Source organism: Thermobia domestica, chromosome 1 (assembly GCF_964235325.1).
Source record: "Thermobia domestica chromosome 1, izTheDome1.hap1.1, whole genome shotgun sequence".
In the NCBI taxonomy this organism is placed as follows: Eukaryota; Metazoa; Arthropoda; class Insecta; order Zygentoma; family Lepismatidae; genus Thermobia; species Thermobia domestica.
In genome coordinates, this window is record NC_137454.1 from 294,382,131 (window position 1) to 294,404,803 (window position 22,673).

The 22,673-nt window shown below is 37.7% G+C and overlaps 1 protein-coding gene across 3 annotated transcripts in view; it reads right to left on the bottom strand.

The window, feature by feature from the left end:
- S6kII (Ribosomal protein S6 kinase II) overlaps positions 1–22,673 on the bottom strand; it is a 171,323-nt gene that overhangs the window by 116,156 nt on the left and 32,494 nt on the right. For all 3 annotated transcript variants that reach the window (XM_081726796.1, XM_081726794.1, XM_081726799.1), the window contains one exon: positions 6,959–7,000. In XM_081726796.1, the coding sequence (XP_081582922.1) occupies positions 6,959–7,000 (42 nt within the window). The remainder of the gene's footprint in view (positions 1–6,958; positions 7,001–22,673) is intronic.

Here is a 22,673-nt window from a genome sequence, read left to right on the forward strand (position 1 = left end):
TATATAAGATTATAGCTGGCTGAAATTATAAGGAAGGTTTTTTTCTTTCTTTTTAATGGTTGCGATATTTTTCTGTTACCAGTATACTGAACAGTATAAGCATACCATAATATCTAGCTGTCATTGATGCAATATTGGCATAAGTTACCAATGGACATTAATTAAATCATATCAATTACCTGCTTCTCGAGCATTCTAGTAGCAGGGACGATGCAATATGTTGCTGTCACGTATGTTAAGTATATGGTTTGAGCTTCCACCGTGAGACTGAGATTTCGCACACGGAAAGAGTGCAAACTGAAGAAACTTTGTGCCAGTGTTCACTCAATGAAAAGAGATTGAATGAAGAGAATTACCACATGGATTTTCTCCAAGTGCATGTATTTTATGTGCGAACAGTGTTTATATATGTACACTCATGCCCAAAATGATTGTCGCATATCTATAACTGTCTTCTTGTAAGAGAATAATTTGATAATGATTTTGCAGTATACTTTTAATATTGATACTATGTGTAAAATCGGGAAATGTATATTTGTGGTAAATTTCATAGGAAAAGAATTATAAATACGAAAATTAGAGTGAGTACAACAAAATGTTGCTAAATGGACAAGAAAGTTTTATTTTCGTCTTGTTGCTCTTCTTTAATGCTCTTTTGACATGAAATTTGCCACATACACGTCTTTGCCGATCATACACATACTAACATTATAAGAAATACCGGTCGAATTCGTTATCAAATTATATTCCTACAACAACATATCTATAGACATGCAACAATAATTTTGAACATGAGTGTAGATTAGGGTGGATCGAAAAAAACTTTTTTTCGAAATCGATAACGGATCACACGGGAAAAGTTGCCCACCCATAACAGTAGTTCACTGAATTTTCTTCACATTTTTCGGAGAATGTCTTCCGGTGCCGCAATCGGATTAAAGTTTTGGAAAAGTCAATATAGGCAACACGCATTACACAGTATGTAAACAGTCTGTTTTATCTTCCAATACGGTTCGGAAGATCATATTTCTCTTTTTTAATCGTTCTTCAACTTTATGTGCTATACTGACATCACCAATATGTGCATTTTTTTATGGCTTAAAATAACCCAGAGCTCAAACGAGGAGGTGACTGCACGTTGTGCTCCGCCATCCAGCACGAGGTGCTAATGGTCAGGCATAAAAAGGAAATTACTACCATTATCAGAAGGCCAAATATATTCGCAAATCTAATATGGCGGCATCATCAAAGAAAACAATCGAGGTGCTAACGATAACGCATATATAATGTACGAGGGAGGACCCGAAAGAAACCGAATTGAAAGAGCGCTGCCGTTCCTAGGCGTAGTAGAGAATTCTCCTGCTAGGTGGGTCTAGTAGAGACCTTCCCAGATCAGCTGGCCAAGAGGCGTCTGCGTAGGAGATTAACGTTTGATCGTATTATTGTTTTTCTCAACTGTTTTCGTTTGCCGCCTGCGAAATCGTTATGGCAGATTCAAAGGAACAAGGAGCGTGTTTGCTTCCTACTTGGAAAATCGGAAATCAAAACTTACCAAATGCTTCAACAGGCTTTCAAGAAGGATACTATGAACCGCACACAATTTTTTGAGTAGTTTGGGCTCTAAGTGTGGAGAGATGAGTGTTAAAGATCATGCTCGTTCTGGGTGCTCTTCATCATTTCGAAACGTCGAAAACATCGAACAAATCTGCCCCAAAATCAGCGAGGATCATTGTTTTATGATCGATGATATTTCAAGACAGGCAGGAGTGAGTTGGAGCTCGTGCCAGCGTGAGGTTTTGCAAATGAGACATGTTACCGCTAAGTTTGTTTCTCGCCTGCTCACACAGGATCAAATCATTCGTCTGAATTTCAGCCAGGACTTGAAAAATCAGATTGAAAGTGATCCAAACTTTTTGACCAACATGATGACATTTTCCGAGAATTAAACAAAATCTAAAAGGAAAATATTTGATGGTGTAGAGGCTGTAAAAACAAGTTCACAGAGCGCACTGGATGATATATAAGTTCCACGAGTTTCAGAGGTGCTTCAAACAGTGGGAAAGAAGATGGAAGAAATGATTATGATTATTTGGAGTTTAACGTTCCGTTCAGCAGCGAGGTTATATGAGACGTGGACCTACTGATTAACGTGGAATCCGAACCACATGAAAGATGGGAGAAATGAATCGCATTTAATGGAGAGTACTTTGAAGGAGATTGAAAGAATTTTGCAAAAAATATAAATTATTTTTTTAGAACGAAAGTCTGGTTTCTTTTGGGTTCTCCCTCGTAATATGGCTATTATTAGAAGGAAAATTTTAGTCGAAAATCCTAATATGGCAGTATCATCAAAGAAAACAATCGAGGTGCTAACAATAACGCATAAAACAATATATTTGAGGTGCTAACTATAACGCAAAAAAAGAAAATTAGTGCCATTATCAGAAGGCCAAATATATTTGAAAATCTAATATGGCGAAAATGAGGATCAATTGTTTTCTTTGATGATGCCGCCATTAAATATTTTCAAATTTATTTGGCCTTTTGATAATGGCACTAATTTTCTTTTTATGCGATATTGTCGGCACTAATTTAACACTAACTTTGTATACAGGTTTCATCTCAATCAGTTGAGTGGGTCTGGCTAGATTCACTCTAGCCACGCCAAGATTTTTTTGTTATTTTGATATTTGTTTAACAACACTAATTTTGTAAACTATGCCAAAAAGTTAAATTAGTGCTAAATAAGTGCTGACGATACCGCATAGAAAGAAAATCAGAGCTATGTTCAGTATCATAAAAATGAGGATCGATTGTTTTCTATGATGATGCCGCCATATTACATTTTCACATATATATATTTGGCGTGAATCATTCCCGTTAGCTGACGGCGACATGCTGCATCCTGTGCCTTTACATAAGCGAAGAGTCGCCTAGTCCTTCTTTAGTTTGGTTTGTCAAATTCATTGTGAAGGTCTACACAACGATGTGGTTCGCGATTCGATGGCATTCTTCTTGCAGTGACGGGGGCGCGACACGTGTGGAAGATCGACCAGCTTTCGTCAGCAATTTCACCGGATAATCTGAAGAAAATAGTTTTTTCGATGCTCCAAACAAATGGTTTTTTCTCACATCCTGAAAATATGTTGCTGGCGATGATCGACTCTTCTCAAGTTATTCGGACTCTTGGATGGAGACGAGTAAAAAAGGCCTGCGCCATAGCACCCAAGAAATCAATTCGAGAGTTTGTCGTGCTTGACATTAACTTTAAAACTGATTATGATATGATAAGCTACTCCTCCGTGAGTCACTGAACCGCCCTTGACTAAAGCACTTACATTGTAAAAAGTAGAAGAAAACATCAAAAGTGCAGTAGTCGCAGCTAAATCGACAACGGAATCTCCATGTCATACCCAGGCCGTGGAAAGGATGGTACAAGAAGCCACTGTAGCCCGAGAATATGGATTTTAAGAAAGAGACGGCTTCATTCGAGCAAGACTGCTGTCCAGGAAAAATATTCCCACTTTTGAGTCGAAAAAATACTTCATCATCTAAACTTTAGGCCTTAACAACATGTTTATTGTCTATTGGGTAGGTGGGTCAGCGGAGCACGACGTGCAGTCACCTCCTCGTTTCAGCTCTGGGTTATTTTAAGTCATTTTATGGTTAAAATAAGAAAAGAAATGCACATATTGGTGATGTCAGTATAGCACATAAAGTTGAAGAGAGATTACATAGAGAAATATGCTCTTCCGAACCGTATTGAAAGATAAAACAGACTGTTTACATACTGTGTAATGCGTATTGTCTATGTTGACTTTTCCAAAACTTTAGGTCGATTGCGGCACCGGAAGACATCGTCCGAAAAATGTGAAAAAAATTCAGTGAACTACTGTTATGGGTGGTCCCGTGTTAGGTGTTATCGATTTCGGAAAAAAAGTTTTTTCGATCCACCCTAATGTACATTTATATATTGAAGTAGACGCGAGTGATAACTAATGAACAGAAAGTATTAATATTTAAAACTTACCAATAATTACCATATTTGTGAATAGTGTATAATCAATAACTGGAGTTAATGCAATTGTTAGTTTGCAATATGTCATTACATTATTTATTTGTGTGTGTGAGAGCTTCCAAAAAAAAAAAAAAAAAAAATGTTTATTCACCTTTTACGAGTGTCAAATTCCATTCATGAAATGAGTTACAACAGTATTTCTAAATATCCGTTCATATTTGTTGATTATTTAATTAACCCTCTAGTGCAGGAACGAAATAAAGAACCAGTTATAAAGGGTGTTATTGAATGATTTTGTTTTAGTTTCAGTATACTATATATTACTTTCAAGCAGTAGTTGCCAGTGTTCACACCCAGGGTTCTGAATGAAAACGAAGCAAGGCTGCACTTTATTATTCTCCCATCTTTGGACTCCATTTATAATAGTCTTTATTTTACGTTAATTTGAACATTACTTTTATTTTTGTGAAGTGAAAGTTTCCTGCTCAACAAGGCTATTCATCTATTACTCATAGAATACAATAACATTGTTCATATTCGTTCTTCAAGCCGTGAGAACTTCTTGATAACGGGCTTCACATGAAGTCGAGCTTAGAGAGGCGAACTGCATTAGCCAAAGGTTTCGAGTGTGATTTTTACTGAAAATCGCCCTAGATTTGGGACTTAATGATTTATGCAAGACAGAGCGAAAAGACTAGAAGGTATTCCGCAGCGAACTAGTGAACGAACTATTGCGTATAACATTGTTAAGTGTGCTGTAACTGATTTTGTGTTTTATTTTATTTCTTTTTATATATATATATATATATATATATATATATATATATAATATCTTTACTTTCCAGTAACGTAAGTATGTAATATGAGTATGCAATAGTTAAATTAAAATGCACATACACTCAATATTAATAAATTTGGATTGTGATTTATATAGGCAACTTTCCCATGTTCAACGAAATATGAGTATAAACAAACTTTCCATGTTATCATCGTCCATAATATCTCTACGACATATGTTCTTTCACTAACATGTTTTTAAAGGTAATATTTTTGGTTACTGTCTTACTAGTATTCTTTGTGGTAAGATAAAAGCAAAGTTACGGTATTTCCATGGCCAATAACTCGGAAACTAAAGATCTGTACATCACAATATTTCATACCAAACTCGAATGTGTAAAAAACTCGTCAACTTTTACTACCATACCAAGTTTGGTCAAGATCGAATAGGTTTATCGATCGTCATTTAGTGAAATGTCTTCATTTCACTAAGCGCAAACTCAAATTTGGTAGTCAGTAGTTCGAGAACCAATGCTCCGTATACCATAATATTTCATATACGTACTACACTACACAGGAACTACTATCATAGCGAATTCTGTCCAGATTGGATTAGTATCGTGGACAGCATATCATAAATAATAACCCCAAATTCGATGATCAATAACTATGGAACCCTAGGCCTGCATACCAAAATATTTTATATGTGTACTAAGCTTATGAAGTTCTATCACCATCTCAATTTTGGTCAAGATCAGGTGGATTCCGTCGACTGCGTACGATATACACTGTAGTTTTGATCTTGATTTTTTGTAGAAAAAAAGTAAACGAAGGATAAAAAAACATTAAGGCAAAATAAAATGTGTGTGATTATGAAAAATGCTGTTCCACTGTTTGTCCAGGCACTTTGCATACAAATTCAAATCTGGACTTTTTGTTCTCATGAAAAAATATTTGAAAGAGTTTCTTTCTATGTGAAGTGCTTTTGACTCCTTTCCTTATAAGTACATGTATTTATCTAGTTTGATACAGCTGTGATATCTTCATATTTTACGCCTTGATACATATTGTTATTCTGGTTTCAATGCTGCATTTTGTCTATCCAACATATGTTTCAGAGCACTTACAGACAGCTCGGTATACGCCTGACTGACTTGATTTATAAGTAAAATAATTTTTACGACATTGAGATTTTTCTAAATTTGCAAATGTTGCGATACGTTGAGTTCCATTTATTGTGCTAATTTCTCAAGTCTAAACGTTATGCCTGGTCATAAAAGTAAGGCTACCTATTTTTTTCTTCTTGTTTGGTATCTTTGTTTCTTTCCTGAATGCTGCACATTCGATTTTTTTTTTTTCTAACCTAACTTGACTGTATACAAAAGAATGGATCAATGTAAAGAAAATTATACGCATAATGTCGTAAGACACAATATCATATGATCTTAGGGAACAGTATAATTTTAAATAAGACTATTGATACAGGATTGTCAAGAAATAAGTGAACACTAACAAATTTTTGGTTGGTTGGGTGGTTTGGAGTTTAATGTTCATTTTTAGTCCCAGACGTACAACTTTGCGTGAGATCCGAATCAAGTATCTACCAAGCTCAAACCAAAGACGCATATACTAACCATGTAACCATAAGAGCTCTCCTGCGAAATGTTTAATAACTACGAATTATATTTTGCATGGTATCGTACATTAAAACCATAAATCCACACATTTACTGAAATAGGATGTGAGTAAATAGACACACAATTGTACTAAACAACATCTGACCTTTGAATATACCTTATAGATTCTATAAGGTAAGTCGAAGGACAGATCTCATGGTTGAATGAAGCATTCTTATCTTTGATTACCAAACCCACTTTCGATTCCCGTTTGGAGTTCATATGATTTGGATTCCACGTTAAATTTTTACACAAAAGTATTATACAAGCTCGTTACTGTAATGAGAGATTAAACTCCACATAAATAAACAAAACAAACTACTACTTCTACAAAACAACTTGTATCTCTGCTTTCCCCTCGGTCATAAAGGAAAGGAAGTCAAGCGCCTTTATACATACAAAGCAATATTTCATCCCGTCTCTAAACATGCAGAAAGAAAAGAAGAAAAACAGAAAGAGAAAGATACCCAGATAGTACGAGACTTACTTCAGATGATTCGTCAATGACCATCTCTTCTGTGCTCACAGTCTGCAAGAAAGAAGAAAGTTACTGTTGTAAATAAAGTAAAGAATACAGAAAGTAAACTGTTCTACCGGTATGTAACATATTTCCTCAGAAAATGCTCCGATATATATATACATATATACACAGTAAGTAATCGATTGCATACCTTCACCGTATCATTTAATACAACTCGAATATAAATCAAGAAAGTACATAATTTTAGAACATGCACAGACCTACCTGCGGATCTCTCGCTTGTTACATTACTTGTACCCATAATTGTACTCAGCATACACGACAGAAAACTTGTAAATTTGGTTATATATATATATATCTGTTGTTTCCTCCACTGTTGTATCACAAATTATATTACATCTTTATAGTCTTGTGTTTTCAAGTATATCAATTGCTGTATGACAAAGTGGAGATGGGGAAATAAAATGCATATTTTCTTAGAAGTCTTTTTAGAATATTATGGTTAATATTCTAAAAAGAAGTTTAATTACACTTCCTGCAATGTTTTCTCTGTCTCCTCTTTAATATTTTACTCAAAAGCGTCGCGAATTCTTAGGGTATTAAGGACAAAGAATAATAAATAGATACATAGTTGACCATATAAAAACATTTTTACCACTGTCAACTGTTTGCACTTGGATTTCAGTTTTTACATATCACTTGTTCCTTGTTCTTAGTACCAGTGGCGGATCTACCCCCCCCCCCCCCGTTTTTCGAGTGACAAAAATAATTTAAGCTATTATTTATATATTTTTGAAAGTTTACCATAAACTCAAGATATACCTATCATAGTCTGGAGTCTGACTGCCCCCCCCCCCCCGTTTTTACCTTCTAGATCCGCCACTGCTTAGTAGCCTTGAAGATGATCGACGTGTTTTGAATAAAAATGAAAAGACAATCGTAAACTCGTCAAAAAGTGTTCTATTTTCAATTTTAAAGGCTAACAACGTCCGTGAATTTTGCACTCTGTCGTTTTCCACTAAGTACTTTAAAAATATTCGCTAGGAATTTGTGATATTACAGAAAGTAAGAATATACAGAGAACTGATCTTAATTCACGGACAAAATTTACCCTAAACTGCGAAATTCTTGAGTTACGTTCTTCAATACTCCTCTACATTTGATAACGTTTATTCATCGCATTAGTAAAAAGAGAAGACATTTTGGTGAATTTGATCATTTAATTATGTGTTACCTCACTGGAGTTCGCTTTCAGGTGAAAGAAGGTAAAGACGAACAATTCATGATCAATATCTGAGAGTATTTTAAAAAGGAAGTATATGTTAAATTGTCTCTGGAGATCAAAACTGAGAATACAATTATTGTTATTGGAAAATAACATTATGAAACCATTGATTACCTTCTAAAATTTTCCCGGCAACACCATAATCTCGTACTACGTGCATTCGCGTTAACTGTCGACAGTACAAGCCTGAGTCTATTGTTCTACTTTGCGACAGCAGTTCATGATGCACAGAGCCTTTCCAATCCCACCAAACGCACAGCATAATCTTCCTGAACGTCAATATGGATTTTGCCAGACAATGGAGCTTCGATCACAATCGTTCTTGTACATTGTCGTCGTAAGTTATTTACTTTTCATCACCCGTGATCAATCGCTCCAGAAATGGTTTGAGTTCGTTACGTTTCAGTAGATATTTGCAGATAGAAATTCGATCGAGTAAATGTTTTTGAGCCATATCATGCAGTACCCAAAAATCTTTATTATTATTATTATTATTATTATTATTATTATTTTAAAGCAATCTTACTCCAAATGGTTTAACAATATTTGGTTATGAATGTTTAGATCCATGGCGATGTCATGACTGCTTACATGCCGGTCTTCCTCGACTTTTGGTGGAATATCATCTACTTTTACTGTGATTAGTCGTCCACTGATGAGTCGCATCTTGAACACCAAATTCAGAGAACGAAGGCGACTGAACCATGTTTTGCCTGTTGCATCTGATAATGTATCTTACTCATGAACAGTGCAAGTTTCTTCACGGGCTAGTGCAGTACTTACACCTTTATCGCAACAAAACTGTAAAATATAGCGTTTTGTGAAAAGTTCTTACACATTCATGGCGCAATACCTGATGTCTGATTACGAAAAATTGAACACTTTTCCACCACATCTACTACCTTCAATTGGCAGCTATCAAATGATGTTAGGCTCCATCTGCTGCAGCTCATATATCCTGAGATTTCAGATATCAGCGCAAAAGGCTCTATACTTTTTAGACCATCTTTCTATTATATATATGTATATATATACAGGGTGGCCCGTTTCAATCTTTCCACGGAAATATCTCGAAAATGGTTCAACATAAATAAACCGAACCAAAACTCAAATAGGAAATGCTATCGGGCGGTGTCACCCAGGGCTGCCCTTCATGGGGGCTCACGGACCAACTTTAAAATTTTAAATGGAGACATAGGTCGCGCAATACCTCGTTCGATAGATCTCCAAACACTAAACAGCGTTGTGGTAAAAGATTTTTCATATCGGTCCTGTATTCATAATGGCCGCAAAAACATGGCGCCTGTATCAGATAAAACATCCAGTACCGCTAATATGAAAATGCTTCGAGATAAATGAACAGAACAAAAAATGAAATAGGAAAATGATATGGGGTACGTCGAATGATGTTGCCGTCGAATGATGTAGTGACCCCAGGGCCACCTTTCATGGGAGCCCAGAGCACAACTTCGAAATTTTAAATAAAAACATGGGTCGTGTGATACCTCGTTCGATAGATATTTAAACTTTAAACAGCATTGTGGCAGATGATTTTTCATACGGGTCACCGTTTTCAAAATGTCCGCCAAGACATGATGCCTGTATTAGATAAAACGTACAGTAATACTAATATGAAAACAGTTGAAGATAAATTAATAGAATAAAACACGTATAGGATATCACAGAGGGTATTTATCATTCCACAGCTCGAGAATGATCAACAGAGAAAAAGATGATTAAAGTAAAAGTGACATAATGCAAAGGAGGAAATCAATTCTTAGAAAATCATCTTTCGGATCTCCCTTCGTAAGTGGGTGATGCGGGTAGGAACGGTGAAATTTCAAATGAGAACCTTAGGTTTTCCAATTGTATCTACGCAACAAAATTATCTTGAATGTGTTTTTATAAGAGATAGAGGTTTCGGTAATGAAAAAGTTGGTAAAGTTCGTGTTAAATAGTACCTTCGATTTCTATTGGAGGCAATAATTTGATGTAAAAATAAATCAACTGAAATGCTAAACAAAACTGTCGAAAATGCGGTTTTTAGAACAACGAACACAACGGTTGGTTTTGTTCAACTGCCGTTTTCATTTAAAATTTCGAACTTGTGCTCTGGACCCCATGCAAGGCTGCCCTGGGGATCACAACGATAAAACGTCACTCGAAGTGCCCCATATGCCATTTTCCTGTTTCACGTTTTGTTCTGTTCATCCATCTCGAAGCATTTTCATATCAGAGGTACGGTACATTTTATCTGTATAGGCACAATTTCTTGCGGACATTTTGAAAACGGTGACAGATATAAAAAATCATTTGTCATAACGCTGTTTAGAGTTTGAAGATCTATCGAACGAGGTATCACCCGACCCATGTTTTTATTTAAAATTTCAAAGTTCGGCCGTGGGCCGCCATGAAAGATGACCCTCTGTTTCACCGCGATATCATCATTCGACTTACCCCATGCCATTTTCCCGTTTCACTTTTCGTTCTGTTCAGTTATCTCCAAGAGTTTTTATATTAGTGGTACTGGACGTTTTATCTGATATAGGAACCATGTTTTGGCGAAGATTTTGAATACGGTGTCCGAAATGAAAATCATTTACCACAACGCTGTTAATGTTTGGATATCTATCGAACGAGGTATCACACGACCCAAGTTTCTATTTAAAATTTTAAAGTTGATCCGTGAGCCCCCATGAAGGGCGGCCCTGGGTGGCACCGCAACAACACCATCCGATGTGCCTCATGGCATTTCCTAATTGAGTTTTTGTTTGGTTCATTTATGCTGAACCGTTTTTGAGATATTTCCGTGAATGATTAAAATGGGCCACCCTATATATATATATATATATATATATATATATATATATATATATATATATATATATATATATATATATATATATATATATATATATATATATATATATATATATATATATATAGGGTGTTTCAAAGAAACACCGACAACGGTTTGGGAGGTGGTTCCTGACACTAAGATAAGACAAAAGACAAAAGTATAGACCAACCTGGGTGCAAAAATGCTTCCTTTCGGAGTTACAGGCTGCCGAAAATCCGTAGTCGGATCAAAACTTCGCTTAGGAACTATGTGCCTTATCTAAAAATCCATGTTTCAGAATCCTGCGATAATTCCGCAACAATTTTTATAGAGGTACTTGGTGAGTACTTCAAATTATATGCCCGTAGCTAAACTCCCTCTATAAAAATTGTTGCGTGAGTACCTTAAGATTCTGAAACATGTATTTTTGAATAGGGTACGTATTAACTCCTAAGTGAAGTCTTGTCCCGACTACGGTAGGTCCCATAGTTTTGGAGCTACGGACATTTGAAGTTCATTTTTTCATATTTTCGGCAGCCTACAACTCCGAAAGGAAGCATTTGTGCACCCAAGTTGGTCTATACTTTTAGTTTTATCTTTAGTGTCAGGAATCACCTACCAAACGTTATCGGTATTGCTTTGAAACACACTGTATATACGCTGGACCTTTTATTTTGATACGTTCTTGTAACTTTTAAACTAGTATGTAGAAAATATTTAAGTTTCGTACGATGCAAATATTGACAGGGGTACATTGTTTGACATATTCTGCAATAGAACAAGATTAACGGTATTGCCAAACCAACATAAAGATATATTTTCTCAAATGGCACTACTCCAAGTTATTACATATTTCAAATCTATATGTTAAACGAAGACTTACAATACTCACTCATTATGCAGTGTTGCAAACTAAGAATGCTACAATATCACTAACAATGATAAATAACCAAATTTCGGAGAGTAATGGCGCAAGTGAGACAGACAAGGTAATGTGCATCCAAAGTGTTGAATACTAATCATATGTCGTATTTCGAATATGTAGAATCGAAGTTAGAAGGAACTGAAAATTTGACTTGTTTCAAGTACTATATTTCGAAAAGTGCTTACATAAGTATCTCATCCAATCACATAAATGTTTTTCAATAGACCTAAAGATTATAAAGTCTTTTACAACAAATATCTCAAACCATTCCGGAGATATGAAAAAAATGTTAAATTTGATGTATTACTTAAAATAGCGTATTTGTGAAAAATTTGAAAACATTTTTTGATTTATTTTCCTTCTGTAACACGAAATCGATATTTTGTGGCAAGCTCTTGCAATTAAATATTTTTAAGAAGTATTGCAAACTCTACCAAATTTACCAAATCTCCGGAATAGTGTGCGATATCAAATTACTATAAACTGCTTTACGATCTTCACATCTATTGAAAGTCATATAGTCAATTGCATGAGGTACTTATCTCAGCAGTTCTTCAAAATAAAGGCTTTTGAAAAAACTCAAATCTTCAATTGCTTGTATCTCTGTTCCAATTAATTCGAAATTCATCATTTCATGATCCACTATTAATTAGACACTAAAGTTCTTTGGATGTGCATTGCCCAATTTATCTCACTTGCGTTATTACTTCTACAGAGGCTATAAAAATTGGGATGTTTGTGACGTAGCGTCTTTAGTTTGTAATACTGAGTAAAATAACCTGACGAGTGCTATTTGAAAAAATATAACTATGTTGAGTTGACGACATTGTTAACTTGGTGATGCTACAGAGTGTGTCAAACCATGTTTCCCTGTCGATATTTGCTTGGTACAAAATTTCAGAGTTTTTTCACTATCAGTTTAAAAGTTACAATGATGTATCAAGATAAATGGTCCACCCAGTATATACAGGGTGAAATCTGAAAGATGTGCACAAACTCCGGGAGGTGATTCGTGACATCAAAAGAAGGCAAAACGTCTTCTTGCATATTATCGAATTCCACGTCGTGTAGGACTGACAAGGGTGCCAACTAGGAATCGAAAATCGAATCGTGACAATTGCAACGTAATAGGAAGATGTGCACAGCGTGTACGACGCGTAATTGGACGATATGAAAAAGAAATTTTTGTCTTCTTTTGATGTCAAAAGTCACCTCCCGGAGTATGTGCACATCTGTCAGGTTCACCCTATATATTAAAGTTGTCTTGATTTTTCAACTTCCGAGTTTCTTGAGTCCCATCTCCTAAAATGGTCTCGTATCAGACCAAAGTAACGCATGAGAAAGAAAAATAACTCAATTGAATAATATTAAATGATGCCCCACGGGACCTGAAGTTTTATAATGCATTTATAGTACACAAGGTGAGGCAAAAGTTAAGGCATGCTTTGGATAGAGGTAGAACTGCATCTACTACTGTGTAGCAACTTCATGAACAACTCGAAGTCCGCCGTCTTAGATTAAGGTCTAAAATTTTTAATAGGAAGAGGGTCATATGGCATATCGTTTTGGGGTAGCTTTTCACTACAAACACAAATATGCCATTATTTGTATATTATTTTTAATCATTATATACGAGGGTTAAGTTATAGTTTTTTTTTTTCTTTCTTTCGAATGGGGCATAACAGGACAGATTGAAGATACTCGTTGGAAAGTTCATGACATGAGCCGTTGAATGCCCTTGCCAGAGGAAAACTGGATGAAGGAGACCCTCTTGGGGAACAAGCAAAACACAGGCAACCGGATAACATTGGTTTATAAATGTATGAGCAACGGTTACACAAAACTAATTACACAGACTTTGCAATCGTAAACAGTTAGTTGGTTGTTTAGCAACCTTCGCAGTAGTCTTTAAGTTCATCGACGGTCCGTTCCCAGCGATGAGGAACGCGTTGAATACAATCTGCTCTATGTGCAGCGCTAATGTGAATCACCTAGCGTCGAAGTGGTGTCACATGTCTGGTTGTTAGCAAAACGTTTCCCACGCAGTGGCTCTTTCATTTTGGGGATCAGATCATAATCGCATTTACTAAGATCTTGAGAATATGGCGGGTGTATAAGAACTTCCCATCCCCACTGATGTGAAAGAGATGTGTGTGCACTTTGCGTTATCTTATAGGATAATGGCGTTGGTCAAATGTTCCAGCAGTTTGGTAGGTATTGCATGGCGCAACTGTGACACTAAAAAATACCTGTAACTATGCGCATTTACAGTTCTCCCTTCATGTACTAGATATCACACAAGTATACCTTGCCAGGCATACGCTAGAATGACCATGACTTATTGGTGAGGGGTTTTGTCGAAACTTATGTTTCCGCGGTTAACCAGGAGAACGAACGCAATTCACTGGACTGTCGCTTGAGTTCTGGTTCATATGGATGGTCCATGTTTCAACTACAATTGTGTGTTTCAACATGGCATCCTTTCTTTCTGAAATCTCTCCAGATTGATGCGACATATTTCGTAGTGAGTTCAGTTCTGTATCTCACTTAACTGATATGACACCCACTTTGCACAAACTTTCCGCATGTTCAGGCCTCTCATGAAATTTGGTGCACTGTCTTTGCCGGAATCCCTGTTTGCGCTTCTAATTCCGCACGCGTCTAGCGCCTATCATCGCGTAAGCACTATTCCAGCACCATCACCTGCACATCCTTGTCCGCGAACATAGGATGCCCACTGCGCGGCAGATCGGTAGTAGACACTTGTTCTGTTTGAAGGCCACTTATCCACCTCGTCACTGTTCGATAGGGTGGAGCACGCGCACTTAGTGCTTCCCGTAACTATGTGGCATTCCCGTGCATTCCTGTCGCGGAGAAATACTACTTTCACATACGTACTCTTTGTGATCTCCATTCCGGACCACTGTTGCTCACTCACTAAACTTTGGGGCGCGCTCCGACATGCAGCGTAAAGCACTCGACTTTACATGACTTTACAGCTTTCTAAGTGCATCTTCGATATGTCCTGTTACGCCCCATTCGAAAGAAAGAAAAAAAAATAGTTGCCACGCTATATGACTTAATCTTCGTATTATACATATACAGTATTATGAAGGCAATTCTGAAACCAACGTGTGGAATTTGAAGATGGCGGCTATGAGATACTACAGAAATAATAGAAGTGGTTTTGCCTGTATTTTCTCTACTCAAGATATAGTTGCACTCTCCAGTCAGTTTCACCTTACAACGGTCTCTTACAGACCCTCTCCTCATACTGCGTACTGTAAATGCATATATATAGTAGGTGAACACCCAACATAAACGCAGCATTTATAAAATGATAAACTATGCTGTTTTCATCAGATGGTATACAGATACTTATCAAATTGAATTGAAACACATCAGAATACAAGTGACTATAGCAGCATAGAGCTGTTGGTAGTGGCGCTGTGTTAGGACAAATTCCGAACTACATGACAAGCAACAGAACGGCAGTGTGCAATGACCTGAAAAGACAGTGTTAGCATAAAGCAAAATGGACGACTTCTATGATTTTTAAAGGGAAAATCGTTAGCGCTCGATTATGGTGCGACCATCACGAAAGTGGGAAGTGTGTTAAGTAATTCATGAGGGACAATGTCGAAAAGGTGATACCGGCCCACAAAACTCAGTTAAACAACATCGGTGAAGAGGAATAATTGTTGGTAGAAAACCCTCAGTGATAGGTTCCACCGAGCATTACAGCAGATTGTCCCTCAGAAACATCGAGCGATTGTAGTGCAAATGATGAAGCTCAAGCAGCACCTCTCACAGCTTGTATCAACGCACTCCGCTGCGGGTTACATGACATGGACATACGGAATCAGGGTGCATGATTCACTACGACGCCAATGATGCTGCAAACACGTAACACGGACCGTTGATGACTGGGAATGTATGATATGATTGAATGATCCATCGTTTACCTTATTTTAAACTTCGCACCGTGTTTATTGGTAGCGGACACTCAAAAAAGCGTATGACCCACAATGTCTCTTCCCAATCATGAAACATGGTGGCGACTCTGATGCTATGGCCTACAATATCATGGTTTTCAGGTGGTCTTGCGCTGACGCTTACCGGTCGCGTCACTGGCCATGATTGTCGATATTTTAGGGGATCACGTGCATCTTATGGTCCAGATGTTGTTTCCGAGCAATGATACCGTATTCCAGGATGATGATGACCTCATTCACACAGTTGGAGCTGTTCCGGTAGGAACATTAGGGTGAAGTTGAATATCTCTCTTAGCCAGGCCAATCATCGAACCTGAACATAACTGAATATCTGTGGGCCGATTTGAAGACACGAATCCGGCGCATTCTCACCTCCATTTTCTCTCGTGAAACTGAGTGATGCACTGCATGAATCTGAGTGGAATTGTGTAATATTCACTTGTTACCTTTCACGACCTCTATGATTTCATTCCACTTCGCATCTGAAATACTCTGAGGGCGAACGGTGGTCCAACGCCACACTCGTGATAAGTTTCGATTTTTTTTTACATTGTTATAATAGGTGTACAAACGATCATTGCAATTCTGTAAGTGCGAATCTTATTAGGTGCATTAATAAGACAGGAACGCACGAAAATTCCGGACAGTCTCTGCACGACACTCGCTACAATTCTATTGCGATTTGAAAAGAGCAATACACATTGTTGCGCCGTATGCAGCTCCAAAACACCCCCCCCCCCAAAAAAAAAAAATATATAACAGAACTTATAGGAACAATATGACAATCTTATAACAAGATGCATGCATGTTGTGAGATAATATCAAAAAGTTTCGACACTAGTTCTGTAACACACCAACAAATGGCAGCGTAAGGCTGTGCGTACAGGCACAGAGAGCACCGACCTTTGTAAATTAGTGCGCCAAAAGACATCGTCCTGTATAATGCGGGAGCTGTACAGTTGGTGCTGTTCTGACCACTTGCATCACCATATCTGCGATTTCATCATGGACAGCATGTTAGAACAACAAGCGAACATAAAATTCTGTGTGTAACTGGGTAAATTCGCCACAGAGACGCTTGACATTATTCGGCAAGTGTACGGCGATGCAGCAATGAATTGTTCAAGGTGTTTTGAACGGTATGCGCGACTCAAGAGCGGAAGAACATCACTGGAGAACGATGAGAGATCAGGACGATCTTCAACGAGCACAACACCCAAACATCTCGAAATCATTCCAACTTGTGCATGAGGATTGCCGGAGAACACTACTGCCATTGTCGGTGTGTTATACGGAACAGTGCAGGCAACCTTCACGTGTGATTTGAACATGCGCCGTGTTGCTGCCAAATTCGTTCCCAGGATTAAAAGGGACATCGCGTCGAAGTCTGCCACGAACTCCGTCAACGTTTCGTAAATGACCCGTCCTTTAAAAACGATGGTATTCAGTGTCAGTGAAGCATGAGGCCTTATAACACTGTCCAAAAACGCGAAAGTTTGTTTTCGAGTCTTTGAAGACGACGGTATTTATTATGTAAGGTGTAAGTGACTCCGAAAATGGACTAAAGAATTCAGAGGTGTGATCAAATACATAAAAAACAGCACAATACCCCAAGAAATGAACAAAGACATGACCAACAAACTTTGTGAGAACTTCCCTTTTTAGAAATGGATATAGAAACGGAATCGATGGGGGTTAGAGATTGGAAGTTTATGCACGTTCGGTACGCCCGAAATCAGCGACCACGAACCTTTCTGAAGAGGCTTTTCACGGTATAGTTAGGGAAGATAGGTAAATGACTTTAACGAATTGCAGACGCTTTGCCAATTACTGTTGGCTTTGTTCATACTATTTTAAATGCCATCCTGGTGATAATCAAGCTCTTTACACGATGGGTTCCCCACGTGCTGATAACGAATTTGATACTGAACAGACTTCAAACTGCGAGGACACTTTTGGTCAGTTTTTAGACAGATCTAGCAAAACTTAACCAATGATTTGAAACTCAAGATGAAATCTGAGTTCATTGCATCGACCTCGAATCAAAGGTGAAGAGCAAGAAATACAAATATACAAATTCTCCGCCTCCTCAGAAGTTCAAGTGACAAGATGATGGCGCCAAGATAGTAACGGAGTGATAATGGTAATGACTGACTTCTTGCAAACGAGTCAAACAATTAATGAAGAATACTATGCACAGGAACTGCGTCAACTAAGAGAAGCAATTGAAGACAAAAACCAGAAAACATTCCAGAAGAGACCAAATGAGGCTCTGAACTGTTGTCTCATGTACCCTACCAACACGATTTATCACCGTTGAACTTTTTATCTATTTCACACTGAAATCTCACATACGGAGTCACCATTTTCATAATGATAATGGGTTATTGATATTGTTCAAAGATATTTGAAGGCTCAAAATGCGACCTTCTTCTACGAAGCGATAGCAAAGCTGCAACATCAATCATTAAGTTGCAAGGAACTATGTGGAAAACTAATGAGTACTGTTTTGTCCAGAAGTAGGTTCTAGTGTACTTACTCTAATGTAATCATTAAACTAGAAAGGCAGGAATACTATGGCAAGTTCCATTCCCCTGTAGTTCAATACATATATATAGGGTGGATAGTTATCTGACACACCCATGAACTTTAAAATAATAGATAAAAACGCTGAAATTTCGTACTATAGGGCCATGTCTGACATACTCTGCAATACCACCAAAAAACTGGTGTTGCAGCTAAACAAAAGTTATACTTTTTCAAATGGAACTACATCAAGTTATTACATATTTCAACTCTACATGTTAAACAAGAACTTAGAATACCACATTTATTATTCAATGTTACAAATTAAATAAGTTCCAATATCACAATCATTCAAAACTATTTAGATTTTGGATGCTTCTACAGCAGTACTAATCCAAGTCAGACAGACGTGGCAATGCATATCAAAAGTACATTGATGTTGAATACTATGAGCACGATGTGATATATTTCGAATAAATAGAAACAAAATTACAAAGAATTTAAAATTTGACTTTGTTCAAAGGACTTCATTTCGAAAAAATGCTTAAATAAATATCACGATCGTTTTCAATAGACATACAGATCATAATGAATGACATTACAACAATAGTTTTTGGTAGTCGTAATTACATAATTTTCAGCTGAATTGGGAACTTTACCAGTGTATTCAATGTCTTCAGCGCGTTTTCAGATACCAAATTGTTGTAAAACGGTATTATGATTTTCACATCTATTGAAAATCATCTATGCGATTGGATTTGGCACTCATGTAAGCACTTTTTCGAAATAAAGCCTTTTGTAAAGTCCAATCTTTAATACCTCGTACCCAGGAATTCGAAATACGTCATATCACGAATACAGTGTTCGACACTAAGGAGATTTGCATCTGCATTGCCCCTTCCGGTCTTCCTCGCGTTATTATTGTTGTAGAAGCCTCCAAAGTTTGGTTACCTTTCGATGTTCCTAGTACTGAAGGGTCCTTAGGTTGTAACAATGAATAACAAGTGTGGAATTATAAGCTTTTCTTTAATATATAGATTTGAAATATGAAAAATATATATGTACACTTAAGTGTTAAGCCATGGGATAGCAGTAGGAAACTAGTTAACGACGCGACAACATCGCGGAAAACTGGTTGAACGGTGTGAAGTAGTTTCAGTCACTTGGACTTCGTGAATTCAGTGAAACGTAGTGTACCGTGGTAATGGCACGAACTCGGTGGGAATTATCGGCGTTTGAGAGTTGGATGGTAGTAAGTGCTGGACGAATGGGGCAGTAGACTTCGGAAGTCTTCCGGACATGAAACTTTTCTCGCTCTGCACTGGTGAACCGTAAGTACGCACTGGAAGCATTATTATATATCAGGGACAACGCAATGGCCGCTCATGTGTGCTGAATGACGGCGACCAGTGAAGTCCGGACATACTCGTACGAGCAAACAGACAAGCAAAAGTGCCTAATTTTACAGTACGAATCAATGCAGGACGTCCCAGCAAAACGTCTCAGAGGTCAGTGCAGTGTAATTTTAGCCTCCATGATGTACTGCAGCTGCAGACCGACAGTACCGCTACTAACCGCTGACCATTGCCAGCGTCAACTCTAATGGGCTCGGGAATATGTGCACTGGATTTGAAAAATGAAATCTTTAAGTTTTACGTCCCACGCTTATGCCGGTTAGGCTAAAGGAGACGGTGATAATGAGAGATGAGTGAAATGGTGGAATGAAGAAAGTGGGAGGAAACGGGAGAACCCCGAGAAAACCCACGAGCACGGTGTTTGTTGCACTGGATTTGAAATAACTGGCAATATGCAGCGTGGTTAGATGAATTACGTTTCCAGTTGGTACACGCTAGGGATGGCCAAAATTTTCCGGAATCCGGATTCCGGAAATTTTGTTTTCCGGAATCGGAAAATTTACTTTCCGGAATTCGGAAAAATTCCGGATTTCGGAAAAATTCCGGATTTCGGAAAAATTCCGGATTTCGGAAAAATTCCGACATTCGGAAAAAATCCGGAATTTAGAAAAATTCCGGAATTCGGAAAAATTCCGGATTTCGGAAAAATTCCGGAATTCGGAAAAATTCCGGATTTCGGAAATATTCCGACATTCGGAAAAAATCCGGAATTTAGAAAAATTCCGGAATTCGGAAAAATTCCGGATTTCGGAAAAATTCCGGAATTCAGAAAAAATCCGGAATTTTTCCGATTTTACTTTCCGGATTCCGGAAAGTAAAAATTCTGGAATTGGCCATCCTTAGCTAGTAGTTGTTAAAAGAGAAACACAATAATGAATAGGCTATATATACTGTATTAATTTCTTGTAGTTGGATATGTCTTTATCATTTACGTAGACAATTGCTACTGCAGTTATTTACTACTTTATGAGAAAGATCTTATTTTCACACACAAAAAAGTCGCCGGTATGTCTCAAACATTATCGCGTTCCCACCTGCAGCTGCTCCAAAGCACTGCAAACTACATTTTAATCAGGCGAAAGGCAGTGAAGGAAAATAAATCTCAACAAATATTCTAATAACATTCGCTTATTGTCAACATACCTACAGTGAGCGCAGAAAGTGTTCGTACACCGTGCATAGTTTATATTGAAAACAGCTAGCATGAGAACGGGAGGTGGAAAAATATATATATAACCAGAATTAAGACTACACATTCATACATTTTATTTCTATATACAAGAGAAAGGCCAAACAAACACAATCACTGTTTTGTTCAGAAGAAAAGAGAGAATTCCTTTTTTGTAAACGCAAAAAGTCACCGTACACTTATGCTTGAATTAATGCTTATAAAGTATATTACGTTATTTAATATTTTGTGGGATTACCCTGTGCGTTAATGATTGTCTGTAATCTTCGTGGCATTGATTTCACCTGTAGTAGTTCGTAGTTCTGTAGCTTCGGGACTGATTATGTCCCATTCTTCTTGAATAGCTTTTCTTAGGCCTTCTTTAGTAGACAAGCTGTGTCTTCTGATTCTTGTCTCCAGAACAGATCATAGATGTTCTATGGGGTTCATGTCTGGGGATTGGGGAGGTGTGCGAAGCTGTTTAAAGGTATTATAGAGTCAGGGGCGGGTCCAGAGGGGGCAATCGCCCCCCCCACAAGAGGAAACTCTTATTTTATACATAAATAAACCCATCCATAACAAGTTTGGAGCTCTTAAAAGTAGCAGTATTACCGCCGACCGCCCCCCCCCCAGAAGTCCGTCCTGGATCCGCCCCTGGCAAACCTTGCAGACAGGCCTTGTTCAACAGTACAAACAATAATTGCGATGTATAATGTTTCTATCACTGTGCGAAACCATAAAAAAAAATAATAATAATAAAAAAAAGAACTCGAAGACCAAGAGTGTTGAGTGAACAAGTTAAACGTTACATTATTAGGGAAAGAAAAAAGGTTCCAAAAAGTAGTGCTGTGCAATTGGCAACGGATCTGGAAACACGCGGTGTTAAAGTATCAGCCAGTACAGTGCGGAATATTTGCAGGGTATCATGGTCGGATAGCCAGGAAAATGTTCTGGGTGAACAAGACAAATCGTATAAAGAGACTAAAGTTTGAAAAAGAGTATAAAGATAAGGGATCAGGCTTCTTTCTGGAATAGGGTCATATTTTCGGACGAAAATAAATTTAATTTTATCGAGTCCAATGGGAGGCGTATGGTATGGCGCAAGGTGAATACAGAGATGAATCCTCAAAATCTCGTCTCTAAAGTAAGACACGGAGGAGGGTCCGTGCTCGTCTGGGGTTGTATGAGTGCCTCAGGAGTGGGTCGTCTCCACCTTATCGATGGAGTGATGATCTACAAAGTGTATATTAACATATTAAAGGAATATCTCCATACTAGTGCGCAGAAGATGGTTCTTGAAAACAATTTATTGTTCAGCAAGACAACGACTCCAAACATACAGCGGAAAATACTCGATTGTGGCTACTCTATACAGGGGCGGATCCAGGACGGACTTCTGGGGAAGGGGCGGTCGGCAGTAATACTGCTACTTTTAAGAGCTCCAAACTTGTTATGGATGGGTTTATTTATATATAAAATAAGAAAGTTTCCTCATGTGGAGGGGGGGGCGATGGCCCCGATCGCCCCCCTCTGGATCTGCCCCTGAGGTTTGCTATCTTTCTCAAAGA